The 23,164-nt window shown below is 43.3% G+C and overlaps 3 protein-coding genes and 3 non-coding genes across 11 annotated transcripts in view; all 6 read left to right on the forward strand.

Moving 5' to 3' along the window:
- Window positions 1-1,046: 1,046 nt before the first annotated feature.
- Window positions 1,047-1,115, forward strand: LOC147596221 (small nucleolar RNA SNORD58). The gene has a single exon (XR_015261527.1). It is a non-coding gene; the product is annotated as a small nucleolar RNA SNORD58 (small nucleolar RNA).
- Window positions 1,116-1,144: 29 nt separating this feature from the next.
- RPL17 (ribosomal protein L17) lies at window positions 1,145-4,057 on the forward strand. Its single transcript, XM_010119279.2, has 6 exons — window positions 1,145-1,273; window positions 1,380-1,420; window positions 2,476-2,610; window positions 2,921-3,019; window positions 3,439-3,630; window positions 3,966-4,057. The coding sequence occupies exons 1-6, from the start codon at window positions 1,234-1,236 to the stop codon at window positions 4,011-4,013; spliced, it is 555 nt and encodes a 184-aa protein (XP_010117581.1). The 5' UTR covers window positions 1,145-1,233; the 3' UTR covers window positions 4,014-4,057.
- LOC147596222 (small nucleolar RNA SNORD58) lies at window positions 3,262-3,329 on the forward strand. The gene has a single exon (XR_015261537.1). It is a non-coding gene; the product is annotated as a small nucleolar RNA SNORD58 (small nucleolar RNA).
- LOC147596223 (small nucleolar RNA SNORD58) lies at window positions 3,703-3,774 on the forward strand. The gene has a single exon (XR_015261528.1). It is a non-coding gene; the product is annotated as a small nucleolar RNA SNORD58 (small nucleolar RNA).
- On the forward strand, window positions 4,023-9,258 carry CZH18orf32 (chromosome Z C18orf32 homolog). 2 transcript variants are annotated; one of them, XM_086770369.1, is made up of 3 exons: window positions 4,023-4,146; window positions 5,804-6,056; window positions 6,555-9,258. In XM_086770369.1, the coding sequence occupies exons 2-3, from the start codon at window positions 5,829-5,831 to the stop codon at window positions 6,627-6,629; spliced, it is 303 nt and encodes a 100-aa protein (XP_086626495.1). In that variant the 5' UTR covers window positions 4,023-4,146; window positions 5,804-5,828; the 3' UTR covers window positions 6,630-9,258. The 2 variants fall into 2 exon arrangements, with proteins under 2 accessions (XP_086626495.1, XP_086626494.1); XM_086770368.1 differs by lacking the exon at window positions 4,023-4,146 and adding an exon at window positions 4,349-4,422.
- A 1,697-nt stretch (window positions 9,259-10,955) lies between these two features.
- The window catches only part of DYM (dymeclin), a 211,006-nt gene continuing 198,797 nt past the window's right edge, over window positions 10,956-23,164 (forward strand). Inside the window, exons 1-2 of one of the 5 annotated variants that reach the window (XM_086770006.1) lie at window positions 10,956-11,209; window positions 14,060-14,126. The gene's annotated coding sequence lies outside the window, so the exon portion shown is untranslated. The remainder of the gene's footprint in view (window positions 11,210-14,059; window positions 14,127-23,164) is intronic. The other 4 variants (XM_086770005.1, XM_086770007.1, XM_086770008.1 and 1 more) reach the window with 4 other exon arrangements.

The following is a 23,164-nucleotide window of genomic DNA, read 5'->3' on the forward strand; positions in this document are numbered from 1 at the left end:
CTGCTGGCCGCTCAGGAAGATGTTTGGTTTTTTTTTGCTTTTTTTTCCCCACTCTGTCAAACTTTGCGAGGAGCTTTTTGCTGGAGCTGGGTAGCACTTTCAGGAAATGTTTTGGTTTTACTGAAGCATTGTTTTGTCAGATTTCCCAAGCAGTTCTAGTTGCAAACACAGCCTAAAATGGAAAAAAAAAAAGATATTTAAGGAGTAAGTCTTTAGTTGCTGTTGGTTTTTTTTTTTAATGGTGAAATGAGTACCAGTGGCAATTGGGACACCTCCGAGAAGCGATGCTCTCCTCTCTAGTCTCAGCCTGAGCTGCCATCTAGCTGCAGCCCTTGGGTTTGCGCCTTGGTTTAGTCTCAACCGGTTGATTCCTGGTCTGCAACCACCACTGGCCTTGAGCTGAGGGTTGATAAAATCCCGTTTTGGCTCCAGTGTCAGTCCTTCCTGACCAAACCAGGTCTCTTCCCCGGGTAGCAAGGCCTAAGGCCTCAGGGGAGGACTCGCCGCCATTTTGCGGGGGTAGGCCTCGGGGCTGCGGGGGACCCTGCACAGGCGCGTGCCTGCGCCCACGCTCCCGCAGACAGAGAGACAGACGAGACAGACACACGGGAGCGTGGCTGGTGGACCCGCGCGTGTTATTTTCACGTCGCGGGCTGACAGGCGGGGACGTCCCGCCGCCTCCTCATCGACGGCCCCTCCAGAGCCCTTCGCCCCGTCCTCGGCGCGGCGCTTTCGCGACGCTCCCCGCCCCAAATCCCGCCCGGGCTCTCGCGAGATCCGAAGGTTGCCCCGCCCCTCGCCGTGCGCGGCTCTTCCTCTTCCCGCCGCCGCCCGGAGGTGAGGCGGTCATGGCGGTGGGGGACGCGATCGTTAATCCGGTTCCATCCTCCCCGGGGCGAATCGGGGCGGCGATGACGGGGCGAGGGTTCGGTCCGGCTGGCCGGACGCCCTCGGTATTGGCGGGGCTGGCGCGGGAGGACGGGCAGGGGACGGCGATGGGTGGGCGGCGGGTGAGAGGGGATGAGAGGGCCCGGGGCAGGCCATGGCTGCGGTGATGACTTTCTTAGGACACCTTTGGATTTAATTGTGAAAAGAAAGCGTAATTTCTGAGCAGTTCGCTGTGGGCTGTGGGGCAAACAATCCGCGTTCCGCGTGTCTGTGTTAGAAGCGTAATATGCGTTGTGGTTTTTTTTTCATTTGCTTTTTTTTTTTTTTGCAGTTTGAGCTCCAAAAATGGTGCGCTACTCTCTGGATCCGGAGAACCCCACGAAATGTGAGTTTGGGTTTTTTTTTTTTTTCTGGTCAGCGTTCGCCAGGGACTTCACCGAAGCTATTGAGATTTTAATTTTTTCTTTTTTTTTTTTTTTCTTTCTCGGCAGCATGCAAGTCCCGGGGATCCAACCTGCGGGTGCATTTCAAGGTGCGTGGTGTGTGCGCAGTAGGAAACGCAAACTAATTTTTTGTTTTTTGTTATTTTTATTGGCTTGTTTTTGAAATAAGTATCTTTTATTCTTCTGTTTGGTTACTTAAGGGTGGTACTGTAGGTTGTGGCCTGTGTTTGCTTTAGCTGCTTGTGGTGGTTTTCGCCCACAGGAATAAAAATAAGACGATGCGTCCTAAAGAGCTTCCTGTCTGAAACAGATATTGAAATAAATTAGGAAAACGATTGCAGTGAATTTAGCAGGACGAACTGGGCTAATGTTGGATGAGAGATTCGTTTCGTTGGTCTTCGCTTTTTTGGTTGTTTGGGAAGAACATGGGGTTTGTCTGATCGCGCCGCCGGCAGTCGAGAGGTTCGGCAGGGGATGGCGTGAGGAGATGGGTTCCTCTGGAAACTTCACCACAAATCCAGAGCTGAGCAGCTGCTTTTTTTTGCTTGGTATTATAAAGTGTGGGTGGAAGGAGATTTCAGTTATTTTTGTTCTTTTATTGTGATCAGGTAGGATTATAGTTAGGCTCCAACTTTCGCATTCTGTCTTAAGCTCTGATACTCTATTCCGGATTTTTCTTTCTGAGCCTTTTCCTCTCTCCCCTTTATAATTCCTTTGCAGAGAAAATAACATTATTTTGTAGCTTGTTTGTGTGGCTTGTTTTCTCATCGCTTCCTCTGAGATGCCATGTTGGAAGTTCTAGTAGAAATTTATCCTTCAGGCTCCTGCTTTTTGGATTAGCGGCCAAGCAGGAGCTATGAAAAGCATAAGTCCTCAAATATTAATTTTACTGGTTGTAAAGATCTAGCAGTTAGGTAAAAAACCTTAAAGGAGTGCCAGAGAAGCAAAAAAAAAAAAAAAAAAAAAGAAGTGTTGCTACTTATTTTTCATTCTTTAATTTTATTTTTTTTTATGCGAGGGCTTCTTTTAAACTGAGTTTGTAGCGAAAAGAGTAAGACCCAGGAAAGGGAGAGGAGTGCTTTTGTTCGCGTTGTAGCTCGGAAAGATCTGCTAAGAGGGACTTAGCTGTGCTCTGTGTTGCTAGAACACCCGTGAGACCGCCCAGGCCATCAAGGGCATGCACATCCGCAAGGCCACCAAGTACCTGAAGGACGTCACCCTGAAGAAGCAGTGCGTGCCCTTCCGTCGCTACAACGGAGGAGTCGGTAGATGTGCTCAGGTGAGGGCCGAGATGGGAGTGGGGGAAGGAGGCTGTGCCTGTGCCTGGTCGAAGAGGAGAGCGGTGGCGAGATGATGCGGAGAACCTTCTGTCGATGATGATTTTTATATAAACTGAGGAGGGGGGAAAAGAGTTGCTCTTAATTCTGGTGCAGCAAGCATTGCATCTCCTTGCAGTGCCAAGGAATCGGTCAAATTTAATTATTTTGGTGTACAGCCTTACTAAAAGGGGTTGTAACAGCAAGTTAATGGCGTGTTAGGCCTCAGTGGTGGTGTACCGGGATAAAAACTGAACTATCTCTTTCTTCCAGGCCAAGCAGTGGGGCTGGACGCAGGGACGGTGGCCCAAAAAAAGCGCGGAGTTCTTGCTTCACATGCTCAAAAACGCGGAGAGCAATGCTGAGCTCAAGGTGGGCTGCGTAAGACGCACTTCAACACCAAGCCTCCCTCTCGTGCTGCGTGTCAGCGCTCCTGAGCTGGGCGGCTTTCGCGGGGAAGGCGGGATAAGGCTTGCTTTGTAGATAAAACTGAATTGTATAGAGGATAAGTGGTGTTTAGATCTATTAAAATCTACAAAACAAAGCAAAACCTGTGGGCTCTTGATCAGTTTGTGGCTTTGTAATATCCTGAGCGCTTATTTGGGTAGCTTTGGTGGCAGTGATGACTATCTTAGGACACCTTTGGAATAACCGTGAAATAATTTATATTCCTCTGAGCCATCACTTCAAATTAATTGTGACATGCCACGTTTTTGCTGCAGCGATTGTTTATTTGAAGAGGGAAAAAAAAAAAAAAAAAGTCACAAGTTTTATCTTCCCCTCCCTGCCAGGGTCTTGATGTGGATTCTCTGGTCATCGAGCACATCCAGGTGAACAAGGCTCCCAAAATGCGCCGGCGCACCTACAGAGCGCACGGCCGGATCAACCCCTACATGAGCTCCCCCTGCCACATCGAGATGATCCTCACCGAGAAGGAGCAGATCGTTCCCAAGCCGGAGGAAGAAGTGGCTCAGAAGAAAAAGGTACCGAGCGCGGTGCGCTTGGGTCCGCGGTTGGGAAATCGGAGTGTTGATGCGCTGCGGTTTTCAAAGGGGTTGCTGTGATGACCATCTTAGGACACCTTTGGAGTACCCGTGAAAAAAAGCAAGCAGTTATTTCTGAGCAACCTCGATATTTCCTGTAAATACAAACGCTGAGAGCTTAGGGAAAACACTTCTCAGTGGTTCACAGCGCACGGAGGGTTTGTTCTTCCCTCGCACGGAGCGGTCGCGGCGTTCCCCGTTTACGCTTATCTGTAAGGTGTTTGGGGAGGGCGTAGACTCTCGCTGTTTCCTCATTCCTGCGCTTTGCTTTTCAGATCTCCCAAAAGAAGCTGAAGAAGCAGAAGCTGATGGCTCGGGAGTAAATCTGACACGAGAGATGTACATAAATAAAATCTAAAAGCTCAGAGTTGCTGTGTGCGCTGCTTGGCTCTGCAGTCGTACCCGGGGGGGTCTGCGGGGCTGGCTGAGCCGCGGACCGTTGCTTTGGGACGCCACGTGGTACTTGGGAGTGTTATTCACGTGCAAAACGAGAGAATTTAGAACAAAACCGGGTGTTTATTTTGTCAGCGGGGGGGTGGGGGGGGGAGCTAGGACCGCAGGGTCGTAGCCCCGCTCTCGGGGGCGGGGCGTGGGCCACGTGCCGCGCGCAGCGCCTTCTCCCATTGGTGGCCGGGCCGCGGTCCGCGTCGGGCGGAAGCGGGGGCGGTGCATCCGGTACGGCGGGGAAGGCGGCGGCGGCGGCGGCGGCGACCGGTGGCGGTTGCGAGCGGGGTGAGTGCGGGGCGGGACGGGCTGCGTGCCCCCCTGGGGTCCCTTCGCGGGATGCCAGGCCCCCATCCCGGCCTGGCCTCGCCTCGCCGTTCGCTCCCTTCTCTGCCGCCGGAACGGCTCCGGTCAGCGGGAGCGGGCGGGGCCGGGCTGTGGAGCTCTTCGGTCTCCGCGCGGGTCTGAGGGCAGCTGTGCCCATTCGGGAAGTCTTTGCGCTGCGGCCTTGCCGTCGGAGCGAAAGGGAGGGGAAACGCCGGCGCTGCCCGTCGCTTGCCGTAGACCGGGAAGGCTGACCTGGCTCCTGGGGAATACTCCAGCCAGAACGTCCTCCTGCAGAGGCACTGAACGGGGATCTGTCACATAAATCCGCCCTTCTACGCTGGGTCGTCCTTTATGAAAAGATAAAATAAACCTTTTGTCTGCGTAGCCTTTTTTTTTTTTTTTTTTTTTCCCCCCCGTTTCCATAATAACAGTTGACCGAGTTACAGAGGGGAAACAAACGTACTTAAATTTGCAACATCATGCACGTTCTCTCTGCTGACTTTATCTGCGGTGGCTGACAGAAACAAAAGCTCGTGTCACAAAACAATCAGCTTGCTATTGAGATTGCACTACTGGGCCTTTTACTCTTCCTTTTTTTTTTTTTTTTTTTTTTTTCCCCCCCTTAAAATGTGCCTGCTGACCATCCAACAGAGCGTCACCAAATCACGGAAGAAACCGATGAACAATAATATTTCAATGTGTTAGGACCGGTGTTATGCTTCCACTGACTAGGAGAGAGGGAAGGATTAATTTTCGGATAATTTGGCCAATTGTATGGGACTGATGCGGGATGAAGTGATCCCTCCTGTGCAGGAGGGAGGAAAGAAGGAAGCCACATTCTCCTTTTCTCAAATCCTGACAAGGATTTTCTTCCCTCCTCTCACCGACCTGCCCTTCAGTGGTAGCAAGCCACTGAAGGATTGGAGTCTTGCCGTTTAATTTCACTCTATGTAAAAAGGGAATGAGAACAACAAACCTTTTGGACCTTTTGTTGTAAAACAGTAAGAAGCGGGCTGTCAGCTGCAGCTTACTGCTTAAACTGGCTTTGTGTGCTGTAAGCAAAAAAAAATTATTTTCTGAAGGTGCTGTACCAAGTTCTAGCTGTAGGAAAGATGAATTAACGCAGACTCTTCTCCTTTTTTGATAAAATGTCAATGTTTCCCTTGTTGTTGAGGACTTTATAACATTGGATCACACAGCATTTTTGAAACTATCAGTCTATTGTTAAAGGCTCTTTTCTGTTTGAATATAAACTACAATCCTTATTCATTATTAAGACTGTTTCCTTAGCTCATGGCATACGAACACTGTCATCCTAAGCTGTTTTTCTTCCCCTCTCCAGCTTTGACACAGAACAAGCGGAAGCCATGGTGTGCATTCCTTGTATTGTCATTCCGGTTCTCCTCTGGGTCTACAAGAAATTCCTCGAACCGTATATCTATCCCGTGATTGCACCTTTCATTAAGCGCGTCTGGCCCAAGAGAGCTGTGGAAGAAACAACAGCCACGAAACAAGGTCAAGGAGGCAGCGCTGGGAACCCACGGGCACCTTCAGCCACGACAAGAGATCAGGAGGATGAGTTTGGAATTTATAAAGTAAGATTAATGCATTTAGCTAGCCAAGGAGACTCCAGATAAAGCACCCAGCAATAGTTCGGGGTGGGCACTACAAAAGAGTAAAAAGTTGGGTGTCTATAGAAGTTTTTTGTGGCTATTTTGTTGTGAAAGGGAGTGAACGGTTCTGAGCCAGCTGGAAATAGCAGTTATTCCAGGTTTTGGAAGGACAGGAATTGTACCTGTTTTCTGAAGCAGAGTATTTATTTAATTTTATTTTTTTTTCTTTAATGATTGGCTATTCTTTCAGAGAAGGAAGAGGTCAAGCAGTTAGTACATCACACCAGATGCATGAAGCGAATTTAAAAAAAAAAATTATGCGTAACTCTCAAGAGACACAATCGCTTTGGTTCTTGCTGCAGATTTCTTTACCTAGATCTTCACTGTCTTCTGAAAGCCATTTTTGTCACCAGCTGTTACTGTTCTGCATGTGGAGTCCTTTTTTGACATCCCATTAACGATGCTGTCTTTTCTTTGCAGTTTGAAAGCAATGGCGTAGCAAATGGGATTCCCGCAAAGAGATCCACAGCGGGTTCTGACAAGAAAACGGATTAAAGGAATTAATTCATAAGGATTTTATTCCCTTGTGTCCAATATGAACTGGTGATATTTCTCTCACTTTGAGACTTTTTTTCTTTGCATATTTTAGTTGAATAAAAACCCTTATGAGTTACAGGAGAGGGTCTCTCTTGCCACTAAAATGGCAGCTAGCACGTTTCTTAATTTAAAATGTTTGAAAACTGATGTTCTTTATTTTCCTCACTGGAACTACTTTTAATCTATAATCTATTTGGTGTGATTAGAGGTTAGGCCAACTAACTTAAGAATAAATCTAGCTTTGGAAGGTAAATGTATCTTAGCAGCTTAGTTTCTCTAACTGCTAGTGCAATACTTCAGGCTTTCACCTTAAAAAAACCATAGCTGTTCTTGACCTTGCTAAAGAACTATGATTTGCATTGTGGCAACATAAGCATCATGGTTAAATTACGAAGAGTTTAGATTTTTTTTCATGTCAAATCTGCAGAAGAGCTAAAGGAGTTATGCTACATGCAGAATTTTCTTAGCTTACTAAAAGCAAAGTCTTGATTTGATACTTCAGTTAATAATTTTTTGCTTGAAACATTGTGCCTTTCTTTCCTGAAGAGGAGCAGCAGGGGCATGATGTAAGAGAATTATTGCTTTATATTCCGTTGCAGTGGTCTAAAATGGTGCAGTTCTGTCTTAAAAAAAAAAAAAAAAACCAACTAAAATCTCTTTAACATGCTTGTGGATTTTGAATTATAATAAACCAGGATTTTATTTAAAAATAAGCTGCTTCATACAGTTGTTCATGACAACTGTTGCTGAGGTCCAGTCTTGTTCTTGTGACTGCGTTTTCCGCTACCTGATAATTCATTATTGCAAAGCTGTGCTTGGTGCCTGTCAGATGCCTCTGGTGAGGTGTACTGTTCCTACCCTTACCTGGTTTTGTCAGGTCTTGCGTGAATCAATCTGCAGCATTCACAGCTGGACATCGGGCTCATCACCTCTGTAACGAGTTGAATCCCAGAAAGCTCCTTGTAAGAACCTTGCCTGATACTGTCTTTCCCTTAATAAGCTGGTCTGTTAGGAAGTGAATTTGGTATTACTGTTTAATCAGCTTTTGCATCATCCTTGGCACATAATCCCCCAACCGATCAGTGTATCACAGATACAGCTTTTCCCTAGATCGGTGAAGTACCTACCCTTTGTGCTATTAAAAACCTGGTTTTATTATTCTGAGCATGCACGCGTGGTATAATTCATACAGTAAAAGTTAACAATACTAACTGCACTCCTGTAACCTCTCACAGATACTGCTGTGTGGATTGTGTAGTAGAGAAGGACGGGGTTGTCACTCCGCAACTGAGGTCACGCGCAGTGTCTTTCAGATGGCTGTAGAAATGAAGATCTGTTGTGGTGTGCAGCTGAACATGAGTATGTGTTCTTGCTTTGTAAACAGAGCTGAAAAGATCGTCCCTTCCACTGTGCTTTCTGTCCCAGGGCAAGCAGCCTTAGCTGCTGTGTTAAAATGTCGGGCATCTCATAAACAGGACAAAGTTTTGCAGTAATACATTCCCCTCAAAGCTGTGAACATGATAAAAAGTAGAGCAAGAGCTGCGCTGGGACTCCTGTGAAGTGTACATAATTAATTATTTTCAGTTATTTAGGATATGATTGTACAAGGAAGTGCATCAGGCAGGAACATGGAAAATAAACTGTATGGTAAATAAGACTGCAGGCTGAACTGGGCTTCTAGCTGTGTGCCAGCACCATATTTAAACAACAGGCCTACTGGAAAGACTGCAAAAAGCAGAATGGGCAGATAGTGCAAGTATCTGTCCTTGGTTGTAAAATTAACCCGTTTGTGCTTTCTGGAATGGTGTTTCAGTACTTTTATTAGCTGCATTAAACACTAACGTGACTAATCTTCATCACAGAACTTTCCTGAATGAGGCACGTCACTGTAAGTCCTGGCGGATTTGTGTTGCACAATTTTCCAAGAATAGGTCAGTAATCCTATTGTGTTGGGAATAGTTAAACTAAAAAATAATTTAAAAACCAGATGAAGGAAACAAACTCCATCTGCTGGGACGCAAAGAAGTGCACAAAGCCTTGCTTAAGAAAAGTATGTAGACAGAAATTGAGGAGATCCTCACATGAGAAAAGAATATCTATATCAAGTAAATTTAATGTAACTGAGAAAATTTTCCTATGTTTGTCACTCACTAAGAGCAAAATCTACAAAAGGGCTTAGGCACCTTATGATGGCAGGTGGACATCTACCAGAATTTACTAAAGCAAGTAGCGGCCTGATTCGCGCTGAAGACTTTTAGAAAATTGCAGAGTAGGCATCTTCAGGGACCAAAGAACTTCTGCAAATCTAGTCCTAAGATCTTCAGCATTAATGCTGCCTGGGTCTATTTAAATACTATTGAGGAAGAATCAAGAAATTAACCCAATATTTGAAAATATTTGAAAGAGTACTCAAATGATGTATAATGTTTTTTCTTTATGAGAAGGTCTAAGTGTGACACGGTATGTTCCATGTGTTGGTTTGCACAGGTAACTGGGTGCCAAGCACTTAAACAAACTTAGTTGAAATAAACCTGTAAAATACTGCAAGTATGTGCAAAAAATTCTTAAATAAAAGTTCAGAAGGTTTCACGTTGCCTTTTATTTTGATGGGCCCGATTCTGCAAGCAAAGGAAATTGTCAGGTTAAATTGAACATGATCAGCCTCTAAGGATGTCTAAACTAGCCACGAGTTCTGTGCAAAATGATCTTTATTCAGATGTGTTCATAGAAGACAGTTAAATTTTATCCACAGAGCTGATCTAATTACAGTAATGCAATATACTGTTATTACCCAAACGTAGCAATCACACGTAGCCTTCTGGGAGTTGTTGGGCAGGCTGCTAAGGTTCAGTCCTTGGAGCCATTCCTTCTTGATTTCTGTACAATGCAGAACATTATTGCTGAAAGAATGGTCTTTTCGGAGGGTGCAGGTAGAGGAAATGAGAAATTTAATTTACACTTAGATTAACTAAATCTGCCTTCAATGTAAACTAATTCTGTTTCATTAAACTGCCTAAAATACGAAAGAAGGGATTATCTTCCTTGTGCAGTTCTCTGATTGTTAGAACATGCTTGATGAACCAAATCATATTTGGGATTTCGCAGACTGTCATCACTTTTGCTTTTCAGTGAACCTGGCTGCAGTAGTTTAATTAAAATGGTCTAGAAGCCATGTTTGCCACAGTGATTCTCTTGCTTCAGAAATGTTTTTAAATTGTAGTGCTTAACTTTCTTTCATTGTTGTATTTCATAGAATCACAGCGTGGTTTGGGTTGGCAGGGACAGTTAAAGCCCACCCAGTCCAACCCGCCTACCAGGAGCAGGGACATCTCCAACCAGATCAGGTTGCTCAGAGCCCCGGCCAACCTGGCCTTGAACGTTTCCAGGGATGGACATTTGAAAGATTAATTATTTGAAATGTTGTGCACAGATGTATTTATACATAGATAGATGCAGTGATACTTGTATTTGGCATGAGCATTGTTTTTCAATTCCTTTTATTGCACAGTCTTACCTCTTTTACAGCCACTCCAGCTGTTGACCATTCCCCATTTTTATTGCCGTAGCGGTGCGATCAAACACCGTATGAACTACGCCACGATTCTGCTTTTATGTGGCAACGCATATGAAGCGGTTACACCCCACCTTTGCACTCGTGCTGTTCGCATGCATGCCTTTTGCTTGTGCAGCCTGGTTACAGGTAGGCTTTCAGACCTGGGCTTGCACATTTAGTGTCATGCAGCCCGATAATGAGATTACGCGCTGGCTTAATTATATCGGGAAGTTTCCCTTTTCAAGGAGCCACCGGGAACTCACAGAACCAGCTACCGAGGGCACAAAAAACCCACCTCAGAGGTTACCAGAGTGCAGAACCAGCTACCGAGGGCACAAAAAGCACTTGGGACGGGAGGCTACCGGAGGCAGAAGCAATGTTTAAACGCACCGTGAGGGCAGGACCGCGCCTGGTAAATTCCCCCTGCTTTCTCGAGTTACCCCAGGTCCTCCTGACGGAACAGGCGGGCCGCAGAGGATGGGACGCCGTGGCCGTCAGCCCGTGCCCCCGCCCACCCCGCGGGTTACCGAGAGAAGCCTCTTGCCGTAGGACGGGCTCTCCCGGCGGGTGACGATCTCCCCCTGAAAGCCCATTGCGGCGGAACGGCGGCGGGAGGGCCTTCCCGCCCAAGGACTACATTTCCCGGCGTGCCCCGCGGCGGGGCCGCCCTGACCTCCCGCCCGCTGGCTGCGCGCATGCGCGCTGGGGAGGTGTCGGCGACGTGGAAGGCTGGAGGCGGGCGGCAGCGGCGCGTTTGCGCCTGCGCCGGGCGGGGGCCGTTGGGCAGTGCCCCCGCGGCGCGCGGGTGAGGGCGGGTAGCCGGTGAGGCGGCGGCGTTGAGAGGAGCGGGCCCCGCGGCGGGGACGCGCCTGCCCGGGCCCGCAGGAGCCGTCTCGGCGGCGAGCAGAGGGGTGCCGGGGTTGCCGGTGCCGGCCGCCTCCTGGTCGTACGGCGTTGTGGCGGCGCGGCGGTGCGAGCCGAGGGGGTAAGCGGGGCCTCGGCGGTACCTCCGGGCCCGCCGCGGCTCAGGGGGTTGGAGGGCAACGGCCGGTGGCGGGTGGACCCTGGAGGCTGTGCCCCTGTCCCCCGTGGGTGCTGCCTCCGAACGGGGAGGGAGCGCGGGGTCTGTCCGGGTCTGCGTGGATCCCTGAGCGGCACGGAGCTGCGCCTGCCCTCCCTTCGTCCGCACTGAGATCCGGAATGAAAGAGCTTCGTACCCGTATTTCTCCTTTTGTACCCTTAATGGCACTTCTTGCTAGGGAAAAGACTGTAAAATAGCGTGTTTTGTTTTCTGCTTTTGTGAAGCAGGTGCTTTTTGTAGCGCTCGGTGATTACTTTTGCAAGATAACGGGTCTGCTCAGTCTCACTCTGCTTCCTGGTCACTCTGCCAGTTTGTTTTCTTACTTCTGAGGGATAACGTTTAGCGAGAGTGGGAAATATTTTAGTTTAAAGGAGCTTTTAAAAAAGACAGGGAGAAACTTTTTAGCAGGGCCTATTATAATAGGATGAGGGGTAGTGGGTTTAAATTAGAAGGAGGTAGATTTAGACTGGATAGAAGGAAGAAATTTTTTAGTGTTAAGGTCGTGAAACACTGTCCCAGGTTGCCCAGAGAGGCGGTGGATGCCCCATCCCTGGAAACATTCCAGGCCAGGTTGGCCGGGGCTGTGAGCAACCTGATCTGGTTGGAGATGTCCCTGCTCCTTGCAGGGGGGTTGGACTGGGTGGGCTTTGAGGGTCCCTTCCAACCCAAACCATCCTGTGATTCTGTAACATCAGATTTTGTCTTATGTCCTTTCGTGCCAAACACTGTGTTTGTTTTGGTTTCTTTTTTAAAATCTTTTGTGTTGAGTGTAGTGAGTTTGTTAAGCTGTGATCTGATTTCTTTCGTTGCATGTACCGAGGAAGAACATGCTGGGCTGCAGTTTATGTATGATATTTGAGGTATTTGTAGAAGTCGGTAGACTATTAAATTTTCCTGCGTTGAGCACTTCTTGGGTGCAGACGAGTGGAAAGAAGCTCCTAAGTGGTTGGGTCCAGTTTCCTAATGCAGGCTGCTGGGTTGTGTAATCTCCTGTTTTGTCAATACCCAATTAAAACCGTTCAGGTTGCTACAGTTGTAGTGACTTAAAAATCATCGTTGCTCCTTAGATTGCCAGGAGCTCAGACGGGCCTCGTTATGCTCTCTCCCTGGGCTGTTTTCTCTTTTCATGTTGCTGCTACATCAGGAGAAGCCCGTGGATGGCCCTGGGGGGATGATGGATCCTGCTCAGCCCTCTCACCTGGCTGAAGCAGCCATCAGCTCCTTCTCTTCCGGTCCTGTGCTGATGTTTTACTAGCACGGCATGTACTGCTTAGTATTGTATGACAAATTCAGTAGGAAAGTATTTATAGCAAATTAGTACTAGACTTAGATGGCTCTGGTGCTTCCAGTGATTTTATCAGATGAATAGGAAGATCCGAGGATGTTTTTAACATCTTGATGACCGACAGAAGATATTAAAAGTAAGAAATCCTATTTGGTGGCTGATGAACTGTTGTCAAAGTGGGTGCTTAAAGGAGATAATGATATTTTTTCAAAGTGTATTCCCTAGAATGGAAAGCCTGTTGCACCTTACAGACATTGCGCACTTTGAGTACAATTTCGTTTGCCATAGACCCTGGAGACAGGCGATATAAATCATGTGTAGTATAATATAAAAATAGGTGTACATAAAAACCAGAGGTGGCCTTTTGTACAACGTGCACTTTTTGTGCTTTAGATAGATTTCTAGCTGTGGAAAACATTTAAAGCAGACAAAATAGCTCTGTTGTAAAAATATGCATAATGCCCAATTGTGGGAAGAGTACAGATGCCAAAATAATTGTATAACCTTTGAAATACAGCAAAATATACCAATATTAAAAAGCCGACCTTTTAATGGACACGTAAGCGTGTTTCTGAAGCTTATGAGGTGGTTAAATTTGTCTTTTTAGAACATCACTTTGGCCATTAGACAAGTTTTATTTAGGCCTGAGAGTGAAATAGTGGTAAAATCTTACATAAGTGTAACAGCGATCTTAACATCCCTTCCATGAAGAAATAAGTCTACCAAGCCAGTAGCTACTTAGATTATTAAATCGTTCTAGGTTTGGCATGGCTTGTGTCATATCCAACCCAGCTGCCTGTTTTAATTATGGTAGTAACTGAACAAATTACTATAAATTGATTTTTAACGTAGATATAGTGAGTATATGAAAAAAATGGTAAACTCATCAATAATGATAAAAGACGTTCATGTCGAACAAAGTTTCCAACACTGTAATCCGTCATAGATTATCAGGTAGTTTCTGTAAAATTGTGCTTTCGAAAAGCATTGCTGTGTTTGTGTTTTGGCCACTGGAAGAAGATATGGTCAAATCAGTGATACTGGTACTGATACGCAGTATATTCTTGAGCTGTAAAGTCAAGTCTCAGTATGGGTTGTGCATATTCTTGATTTGTCTTTTTTTTTTTTTTTTTTTTTTTTAAGCTCCTTATTCCATTGATACTCTTGTTTAAAGTTCAGTTTGTTCTTCTCATTTTATAGTTCCAGTACAGCTGTCCTGCAGGTACTGGTGAGGGCAAACAAAACCTTTAAAGAAATATCTGCCCACTGTAAAGAGCAGAATTAGCATTTGATTTTTCACTTCTTGAATCTTTTGAAAAGTGTGTTACTTACCTGTAGTAGTTATTTGACAGGTGGAGAAAAGTTGTGCCTTGTACACAGAAATATAAGGTGTGCTTAACACAGCCTTCCTCCCTTCTAATGGTCTTTTGCTAATCAGATTAAATAAGTTATTTCTGCTTATATTCCAGAAAACACTCGCGGTGCTTGAGTTCTGGCTTTTACTTGGGATGTAGGGATGTAAGAGTAAGGATAGAGGTAATTTTTTTTTTTTTTAATTGCCCCCACACCACTTCTTCTTCCCTCTATGATAGGTTGTATTTTGAAAACTGATACTGTCATTCTACCCTCAAATTGGTAGGCTTGGTGCACTAATTATTTAATAAAATGCTATTACTGGAAATATGTAGGAGGTCAGAAAAATTATAGTTTTTGTGGCTTTAACTTTTGTTCATTCCTGACAAATTTTAGAGGCTTTTGAATCAGGAAGATTTGGCCATGAGTATTGTGTTTTAGTGTGGGAGTGTAACTAGCAGCATTAAAAATCGACAAAATTAAGCGGCCCCTAACAGCTCTTGTGGAATTTTGTATTAATGAGGCATGTTTTGTTGCATGTGTGTAAATTAGACTAAGGAGTACTTAAGTGCTGTAAATGCTTATTTACCTGTGAAAGTTGAATGGAAGGTCTCTGAAGTGACATCAGCTTCTTAACAGAAAGGCGTTTGTGGGATTCACATCCTGTCAGCAAAAGCTCCTTCGAGAGTTTTAATACATACCTGCTGTCTTGCCTCTGACAAAACATTGTGACTGAGGGGAGAGAGGACAAATAAGCGTAATATAAATCAGTCATGTCAATTAATGGGTTTCTTACTACACTTGGTGAGTATGTGGTAATGTAGGGGCTGATACATGGTGGGTGGAAATACCATAGTTTTGGAGTTTGAGTCTTCGAAACAAGATTACAATTTACCACAAGCATGTATTTGCTTATGGATGTCCAGTGCCATAATGTAACATTTCCGTATTTTTTTAGTGCACTATGTATCAGATGTTTTTGTTCTCAGGCAAAAGGTTGGAAGATAAGGAGGAGTGACATTTTTATGTCAAGCTTTTCTGGATCTAGTATAACTTTAGAGAGAGGCTTTTTTTTTCCCCCTTTCCTTCTCCCCTGTGAGTCAGTAGTTCCAGTTCAGGATAAGGCTGTGAATGTGACTACTGAAGGTGACTAGCAGTTCATCTGAAATAAGCTATTTTGAGATCAGTAGGCAGGCATCTCCTTAGTGATCCAAATTAGTAGGTGTGATCACCACAACAGTAACCTGTTCCTTAATCATCATATGTTATTAGAAAGAATGAAAGAAAATGTGTTTGGTTCCTGAGATGGCACTGATAAAATACATAAGCCATGCCTCTGTCTCATTTGTAGAACTTAGGTTTTCATTTTTCTGTCACCTGCTTTTCAGAACACTTTATCAACAATTGGCAAACGGTGGGATTACCATAGAGTGAACTGGCGAAGACAAAGGTGATTTATAGAATCTGTTGTTGAGCAGTTTGGTCAATGACCACAGTGTCTAGGCTTGCTCACATCTGACTTCTGCTTGAAATATGCTACCTAGCCAAGAAGGTCTTGAAAAATCCCTTCTTAGGTTGTGAGCAGAACTGTCCTGTAGGTGGGACATAAAGTAAGCAGATTGTGCTCTTCAGAATTAGACTTTTATTGACAACTGACTCCCACATAAAATGCGTATGAAAAAGGAATTGGAGCAGAAAGCACAGTATTGTCACTAGTTTCTTCAGCTGCTGTGTGCCTTCCCTGTGAAGAGCCTTCTTTGCCTGCAGTAAATCTATCATGATTAGTAACTTCTGCTACATGCAAGACTCTTTAGGCTTCAGTGGAACTCCTAAGCAGCATACTGATGTCACTGCAGTGCTGCTTTGTTCAGGCTTCTGCTACAGAAGAGGAAGGCACCAGAACAAATTGCTGGCCAGGAGGACCAACAAAGATGCTGCGTTTGGTTATCCAGCAGAGTAAACAGTGGACAAGTCAGATTAAACGATCTTGAGAGCTACCTAAAGACTTGAAGATGTGATTTTGTTTATTTTTCTGGTACTTAAGTGTTGCATGGACCACTTCATAATTCTGTTGCATTTCTTACTGCTGTCCGAAAGTACATCTGACCTAAGGTATTGAGCTTTAATGAAAAGTAGTTTGGTACCTGGTAAATGGTCAGTGTGCTGTGCTGCAGCAAAAATACATATTAAAGGATCGTAGCCATCAAACTTGGTAGAGTCTAAAAAATAGTGGGCAGAGGAGAAATAGAGAATTTGACCAGTATCTAGGCAGCTATGAAAGATGGTATTTGCCCCCAGGTTGCAAAAATAAATCTCTGTATGGTCACCTGGGTTCTCTAAAAGAGCTCATATGTTGTATCTTTCTCAAAAGCAGCTTGCCTGTCTCCCCATATTTTGCACAAAACCTTTTTTTGCTGTTTTTCTTGTTGGGTTTTTGATTTTTTTTATTCTTTTTTTTTGGTACTTGTATGTGTCTGAACACTTTCAGCGTAGAAAAGTAAAAGGTGTGGGTAAAGGGAACTGGAGAAAGGAGTGGTCGCCAAATAAGCAGTAGAAAGCAGGGCAGGGGGATTACAGGTCGATACAGTGAAAAGTAAAATGAGCAGAAACAGTCTTCCCTGTGTAACTCATTAACTTAAAAACAGTAGGAAACATTTTTAATTTGTAGTTGTGAAGGATGCATTTACTCCATTCTGAAGTCTCCCCTGCTGCTCGGTTGTGACTGGTGTATAAGAGAAAGTGAATTCTTCGAAGTGGTTCGATTGCGTTTGGTGATTGCGAGACATTAAGTTAAAGCTGAAATATTTTGACTCGTTAACATGCTTTTAAAAACAAATATTATTTTAGGGCTTTTCTCTGGGATTAAAAATGGAAAAAAATTTCCTAAATTTTGAGGATTGTAAAGTAATTTTTTTGCCCTAAAGATCCCTTTTATGGGCATGAATTCATTGCCATATATTTCTGCATCATTATTTTTGCTTAGCAAAAGTTTACCGATTTAATTGGTAAAACCAATTTTGGTAAAACCAATACGCTTTTGTTGATAACATTGGACTATATGTGAAATCTAATGAATGATCTCTTGGTATTAGTGAAATGTTTGTATAACTGCTTTTTATCTTTAAAGAAATGTAAGATCACATTTCTTGGTTGTTTTCAGTGGTAGCTGATTCACTTTCCTCTTGGAAAATTGTTCTGTATAGACACCAAAGGCATTTCTAGCAGCAATTAAAGGTAATCCGTATAAATACTCTGATTTTTAGATATCTTGAGGAACCAGGTAACATTGTGTCTTTAGGCATATGCTTTTATTCGGCACATTTCTTTCATGTCCCAATGTGCTATGTGGTTGTTTGCTGACGGACAGAAATAACATCTCTTACGTCATGAAGATTTTGCAGTCTTTGGGATGTGATGGTACATGGTACAGGCTTAGCGAAGCCGGGGTGTAGAAGGGTCAGGATTAAAGCAGTACATGCAAACGCTTGTTCAGATCAGCTGGGACCTGTTTGGTCTCCTGATTTTGGTTTGACAGTCTCCCTTTCAGTGGACCTGGAGATGTTTTGAGGTATTTTGTGTGTTGCGTGGAAAATTGGAACATCTCATATTTGGGAATAAGCTAGGTCAGAGCATTGAGGCTGTGACAGAAATAGGCTAGTGAGTTGCAAAAGCTGATTTGCTGTGAGCAGAAAGTTGAGGATCTTAATAAAGACAGCAAAAGAAGCAAGGCTTCTGGTTTACTGCAGCTTTCCCTGCTGTAGTAAAGCAGCATGAAACACATTAAGGAAATATTTCCCACAACAAACTTGAGGGCTGTGCAGCTGTTTTAGACCACTAACTCTGATCCTGCACATGAATGTACCTCTACAAGGTGTAACTTATTTTTTTTTTTCGTACTGTTCTTCGTCTGCGGATGTGATTATCTGTTTGTAAGTTGTGTAGGTATGTATTGTGTGTGATAGTTAGCCCACCAAGCATTTGATCCTTAGGTATAAATGTTATTGTAATATTGGTAAGTAGACAACTCAAATACATTGTGTAGACAGGAAAATCCAAATATTGGAGCTGAACAGTGCCTATTGTTAATAGGTGTCCTCTGTTATGTGGAGGATTATACATGTATTGCAGTAGTGTCATAACAACGTGGGAAGTTTTATGTTAGGATTTTGTGGGATGTTTTAATGTCTCACAGGTGAAAGATGGTCTGAAACACCTACAGCTCTTGGATGCAAATAGGAATTAGCCAAAAACCCCAGTGCAGCAGCTTTGCTAATACTGGAATAAGCAGCATTACATCTTCTATGTTCTCATCTTTACAGTGATATTGACTGCTTTACTTGGAAGGAAAACAATGTCCTTTTTTTTTTTTTTTTAGTTCATAAAGCAGCAAACTGTAAAGATAGCCAAAGTGCTGTTATACATGGAAATAAAATTGTTAGGTTTTCAAATCTATAATAGCACCGCTTCTTAATTTATTTTCATATGGTTGTGTTAAAGACCAAACCTGGAGACCAGATCTCAGATGGCATGGTAAATCATCTGCACGATTGTCTCAAATTCTTACACTTTAAAGTATTCATTAAAAAAAAAGAAGTCTCTATAATCTATATCATTCAGGCTGTCTGCAGACTTGGACAGGCATGTGAGGATAGTTTTGGAAGGATGAGCTGGCTATACTGGACGGATTAGCAAAATGTCAGCATTGGCAATTAAGTTGAGACCAATAGGAGGTATAGTACTTGATGGGACTATAGTTACTTGTCTAAAATTACTTAAATAGAAGGCTTAGAGAGTGTGATAAGCCTTTTTTCCCAAGTTTAGCAGTACACATACCATACCTTGAGTTACGAGCTCCACCACAGCATGTGTGTACTGCTGAATTGCTTTAACTTGAAGAGGAAAAATGATATTTTTGTAAACATTGTTAATAATTGATATTAAAATCTTTCAGAAGGGACAGTAAACTCAGGATTTGTATCTACTCCTAGCTGTTTGAAATTGGAATGAGTCTTGATGTGCAAAATGAACTCCCTTGTGTTTGCTCTGAAGTGTCAGCTTCTGCATGGTGGAGCCGTGTTCTGGGACTAAACAGATGTTGGGTTTAACAGAGCATGACACTTACAGACCAGCGTATGATCCTTTGAGGCTGTTCCCTGCTTATTTAGAAAGAGTTGTTGGTAGAGGTAATTTTACTGTTTTAAATGAAATAATTTGCTAATAAATTGTGTCTGTATTTTTTTTTTTTAGCAAATAACTAGAGTAATTTCTTTTCAAGAGAAGACTTGACTTCATTTTTTAATGAACCATGCATTTATTTAGTGTATTTCAAGAAAAAAAAAATTAGATTTCATTGGTAATTCGCCTCTGGAATTGGGACTGACTTTTCTGGAGTGAAAGGGGATTTCCTATTATTTGGTGTTTCTTGTGGGTATCCCACTTCAGCATGTGAGGAAGCAGAATCTGTTTAACCTTGTGTTGAGGAATGACTTTGAGGTCCCTTGACGCAGCCAGTCTGTGCAGTGGGGGCTGTTCTGAAAGTCAAGTTTAGGGAGCATCATGGGTGAGTGATGTAAAATTTAAAAAATAAGAATTTAAAAAATACTGTGTTATATTCCAAATACTGACCAACCTTTTGTGTTGTCTAAAGACTTGAACCTCTACTGCCCTAACTAGCATACAGTTACAGGCACAGTAGTAGTGCTTCTTAATCAAGAGCAATTTGCAAATTTAAGGGGTTACATGTTTTATTTGAGTGTTCTTTTCAGCTAATGGCAGCTGTTTCTAAAATAAAAGTATCTGTGATTTAGTAGCATGTTTGAAAATGATTTAAAGTGATGACTGGAGAATAGCATTTGTCTTGGAGATCATGGATAGCATGTAACTATTGAAGTTAAAGCATTGAGGTTAATATGTTACCTTTCTTAAAGTGCCAGAAAATTAAATCTTTATTTTTTTTATTTTTACTTTTTTTTAGACATTCTTCCTGTAGGATGTTCCTGAACTCTGAAGGAAAGACTTGTTTCCTCTGTCACATGATGGCTAGAGTTCCTCAGAAATATCTTAACTTATTTAAAGCTGGGCCTATTACTCTTTAAGTTGTAGGAGCTGAAGGTGCTCAGGCTGCATCATAAAATCATCGCAGAGCACTTCAGCAAGTTTTGAGATGACATAAATTCCTGATGGAAGGAGTTAGCTTTGTTACACCCATTGTATGTGGTTTCTAAGTGTGGTCATCTACAGCAAGTATCAGTAGAACCTGATGAGGTTTTTACTTTAGAGGAGTATAGTGTATATAATGTTATTAGGAGAGGAAAAAAAACCTTCCTGGGATATGACACAGAGAAAAATATGCATGTTTATTTGATTGCTCTAAGATTTGTTGCCTTGCAAATGAGTAGAAGGCAAAGCTCGCAAAGTCCACCTATCTACTAACTAGCTCTACCAGTATTTAGAGCTCAAGCTAGCAGCTGGATTCTTTTGACAGGTCTCAATGGCTTGATGTTTATTTCATTTGGGGGGGGGAACAGGCTAGTACCTGACTTTTTCTGTTACTTTGAGGAAGCACTGTGGAATACAAAAATGTTCTTTGAGATTTGTAAGGAGACAGCTGGGTGCTAGGGCACAGGCAGGGCTCACAAGGGATTCTGGCCAGCAACTTGCCATGTTGCTCGGGAGTATGGCTTTGGCCACAGAAGTGGGCATGTTCTTGGGAAGTGTGAATTTGACACTGGCTCTGAAAATGGACAATAAAGATTCTGCTAAAACTTGCTTTTAAAGTGCTGTTTATTTTGGAGGATATGTGTTAATGGAATTTAAGCTACTGGGATACTGCAGGAAATCTGGAAAGCATGCAGACCCTTGAAAAACTAACTTGCAGCCTGTTCCCAGTGCACTCATGTTGTTGGAGAAATGGGTTACATGGGGAGGTCTGGGAGTTATAGCAAGCTGTGAGAATAGATTGTGAAATAGAGAATAAAGTGGAGTTCCCTTAGTTAGGCTGGGCTAAGGATTTAGGGCATGGTCAGATCGCTGGCACAGGCAACTCAGGAGTTACAGGTTAAGGTGGAGGAATTTAAAGGCAGGGCTCCAGCTACCTCTTGTTTATCTTCTCCCTTGGGTGTTCGTCTTGGAGCAACTGAGCTGCTCCTTGCATGAGCTGGAAAGCACGAGCAGAGGATGGGAACTTGAGGCAGACATGGACTTGAACTGTCTGTAGTCCAAGAAATAAAGGTTTAAATGTATGACCTTTGAGTCATTTGAAGCTGTAGGGAAGGGACTTGAGCCAAGAGTGTTGTTGTTGGTTTTTGCAGTAATTGGGCATGTGCAAACCAGAGGCTGCAGAGCTGAGATGTCCACGTACAAGGTGAACCTTGGTTCTTCTCCTTCTAAGTGATGATCCAGTATTCTCCAGTATATTATGCAAACTACGTTCTCTTTTACTGTATTCTTTAGGTTTAGTATTTGTTGGCTTTATTTCAAAGGTAGCCTATGCTGAGTCTTGGGCTTTTTTCTTTGGAGCGGCAAAATCTGTATTCAGGTAAGATGCATTTGGTCTGTTCTGTGAGTGAGTAAACATTCAGCCAAAGTTCTGGAAATCCTCTTAAACTAATTACATTTTATAATCCTTTAATGCTTCTCCGCAGAATTCCCTGGCACAAACTTCTGTTTTCACTTGTAGGCCGCTTTTAAATTTCGCTTCCTGCCGGTAGTCCCCATGACAAAAATGGCTTTCTGCAAATGCTGTAGACAGTGTCTTCAGAGCTTTTTGCTAAATGAGACATACAGGGGTTTTAAGGTTATTGTACGTCTTTCCCCTTTGGTCTGATATAAAGGGAGGTGGTAGAAATAAAGTTTTAGGAAATAAAAACCATTTTCCTCATCTTTGTAGGTTATCATCTTTTAAAGACCTCTTTATTACTTCATAGTATCCTATATTCTGCTGTCTGACTGTGCTGGCATTTTATTGTTTCTGAAATATTTGGGCACTACGCATTAGTGCTGAATCTCTAATGTAAGTTGTTCAGATAGCCCCCATGATGGCTGCAAACACTGTACCTTTTAGTTGCACCTCTTCATTACTTTTTAGTAAGTGTCCCTTGGTTTTTATACTGTTCCTTATGAATGTAAAGTGCTACTAGAATGGTCGTTTTTGGAAGTAACTGCCTCTGCAAAGATGGTGAGTCTAAGAGAGTCAGTACTGGAGTGGCTCTTGAAACACATCCTGTATCTCTGTCGAAACCAAGGGAAGAGTTGCTGCTCAGTAGTAGCTTACATCTTCTAGTATAGCTGTCCCTGTTCTTATGCCTTACGCCAGTATTTAGGTTACACAGTAATACATTGCACAGCACTTATCTTGATGGGGGTGCTTTTTTAAATATGAGCTTTTAAAGCTATTAGTCATGGTTATTTCTTTTCAAAAGATGGAAGATTGTTGAAGCTGAAGTCCTGGAAGATGTAAGATGCTTAGGAGCATCCCTGGCACATAATTTATGGCATCATGATGGGTTTTCATTTAGTTAAATTGTTTATAAAGATGAGAAGCACTGGTAAGCAGCATGGAGAACTGAAATCTTCTCGTTCGTTGCGCAGATCAAGTACAACACAGCTAGTAATGAAAAGAGGTTTTTGAGTGTGTCTCTGCTACCTTCTGTAGTGTTGCTTCAAAAAGCAGATTATTTTACAAAGATCAGGAGGCTCATATGTGGTCAGTAGTACTTTCCCTCACTTGATGCATGTTATCTGTGCAGCAGTGATAACAACTTGAATTACTGACAGCACGCAAGAATTAGCTGTATGGTGGGCTCCCTTTCTTGACAGCGAGTCATTTGTCTAGCTGTCTTTGTGAATGAAATTGTAAAACATGTTTTTGGGTAGCTTGTCAACTTAACACTCCTGTTTAGTCTGTGTATTCCTTGGAGTTTTCCCAGCTTTGATGTTGATACAGCTGTGACACTGTGTTCTTGCCGAGTGTAACTTATGAAAATCCAAGTGAGAAGATGAATGCAGTATATAGCACAGTAACTTTTAACTGCCTTGAATGAAGACGTTATCTCAAGTTTGTTGAAAGGAAATCTTTTTATCGTCTTCCTATGCGCCTGTTTTCTACATTTCAATTATTGTTCAAGGTAGTGAACCAAAGCTTTACTGATAGCTAGTTTAGGATCCATATATTCCTTATTTGTACAAAAGACTTTAAATGCTTCTTTTTTTTTTTTTTCTTT

This window comes from Chlamydotis macqueenii, chromosome Z (genome assembly GCF_036417535.1).
Source record: "Chlamydotis macqueenii isolate bChlMac1 chromosome Z, bChlMac1.mat, whole genome shotgun sequence".
Taxonomy (NCBI): domain Eukaryota; kingdom Metazoa; phylum Chordata; class Aves; order Otidiformes; family Otididae; genus Chlamydotis; species Chlamydotis macqueenii.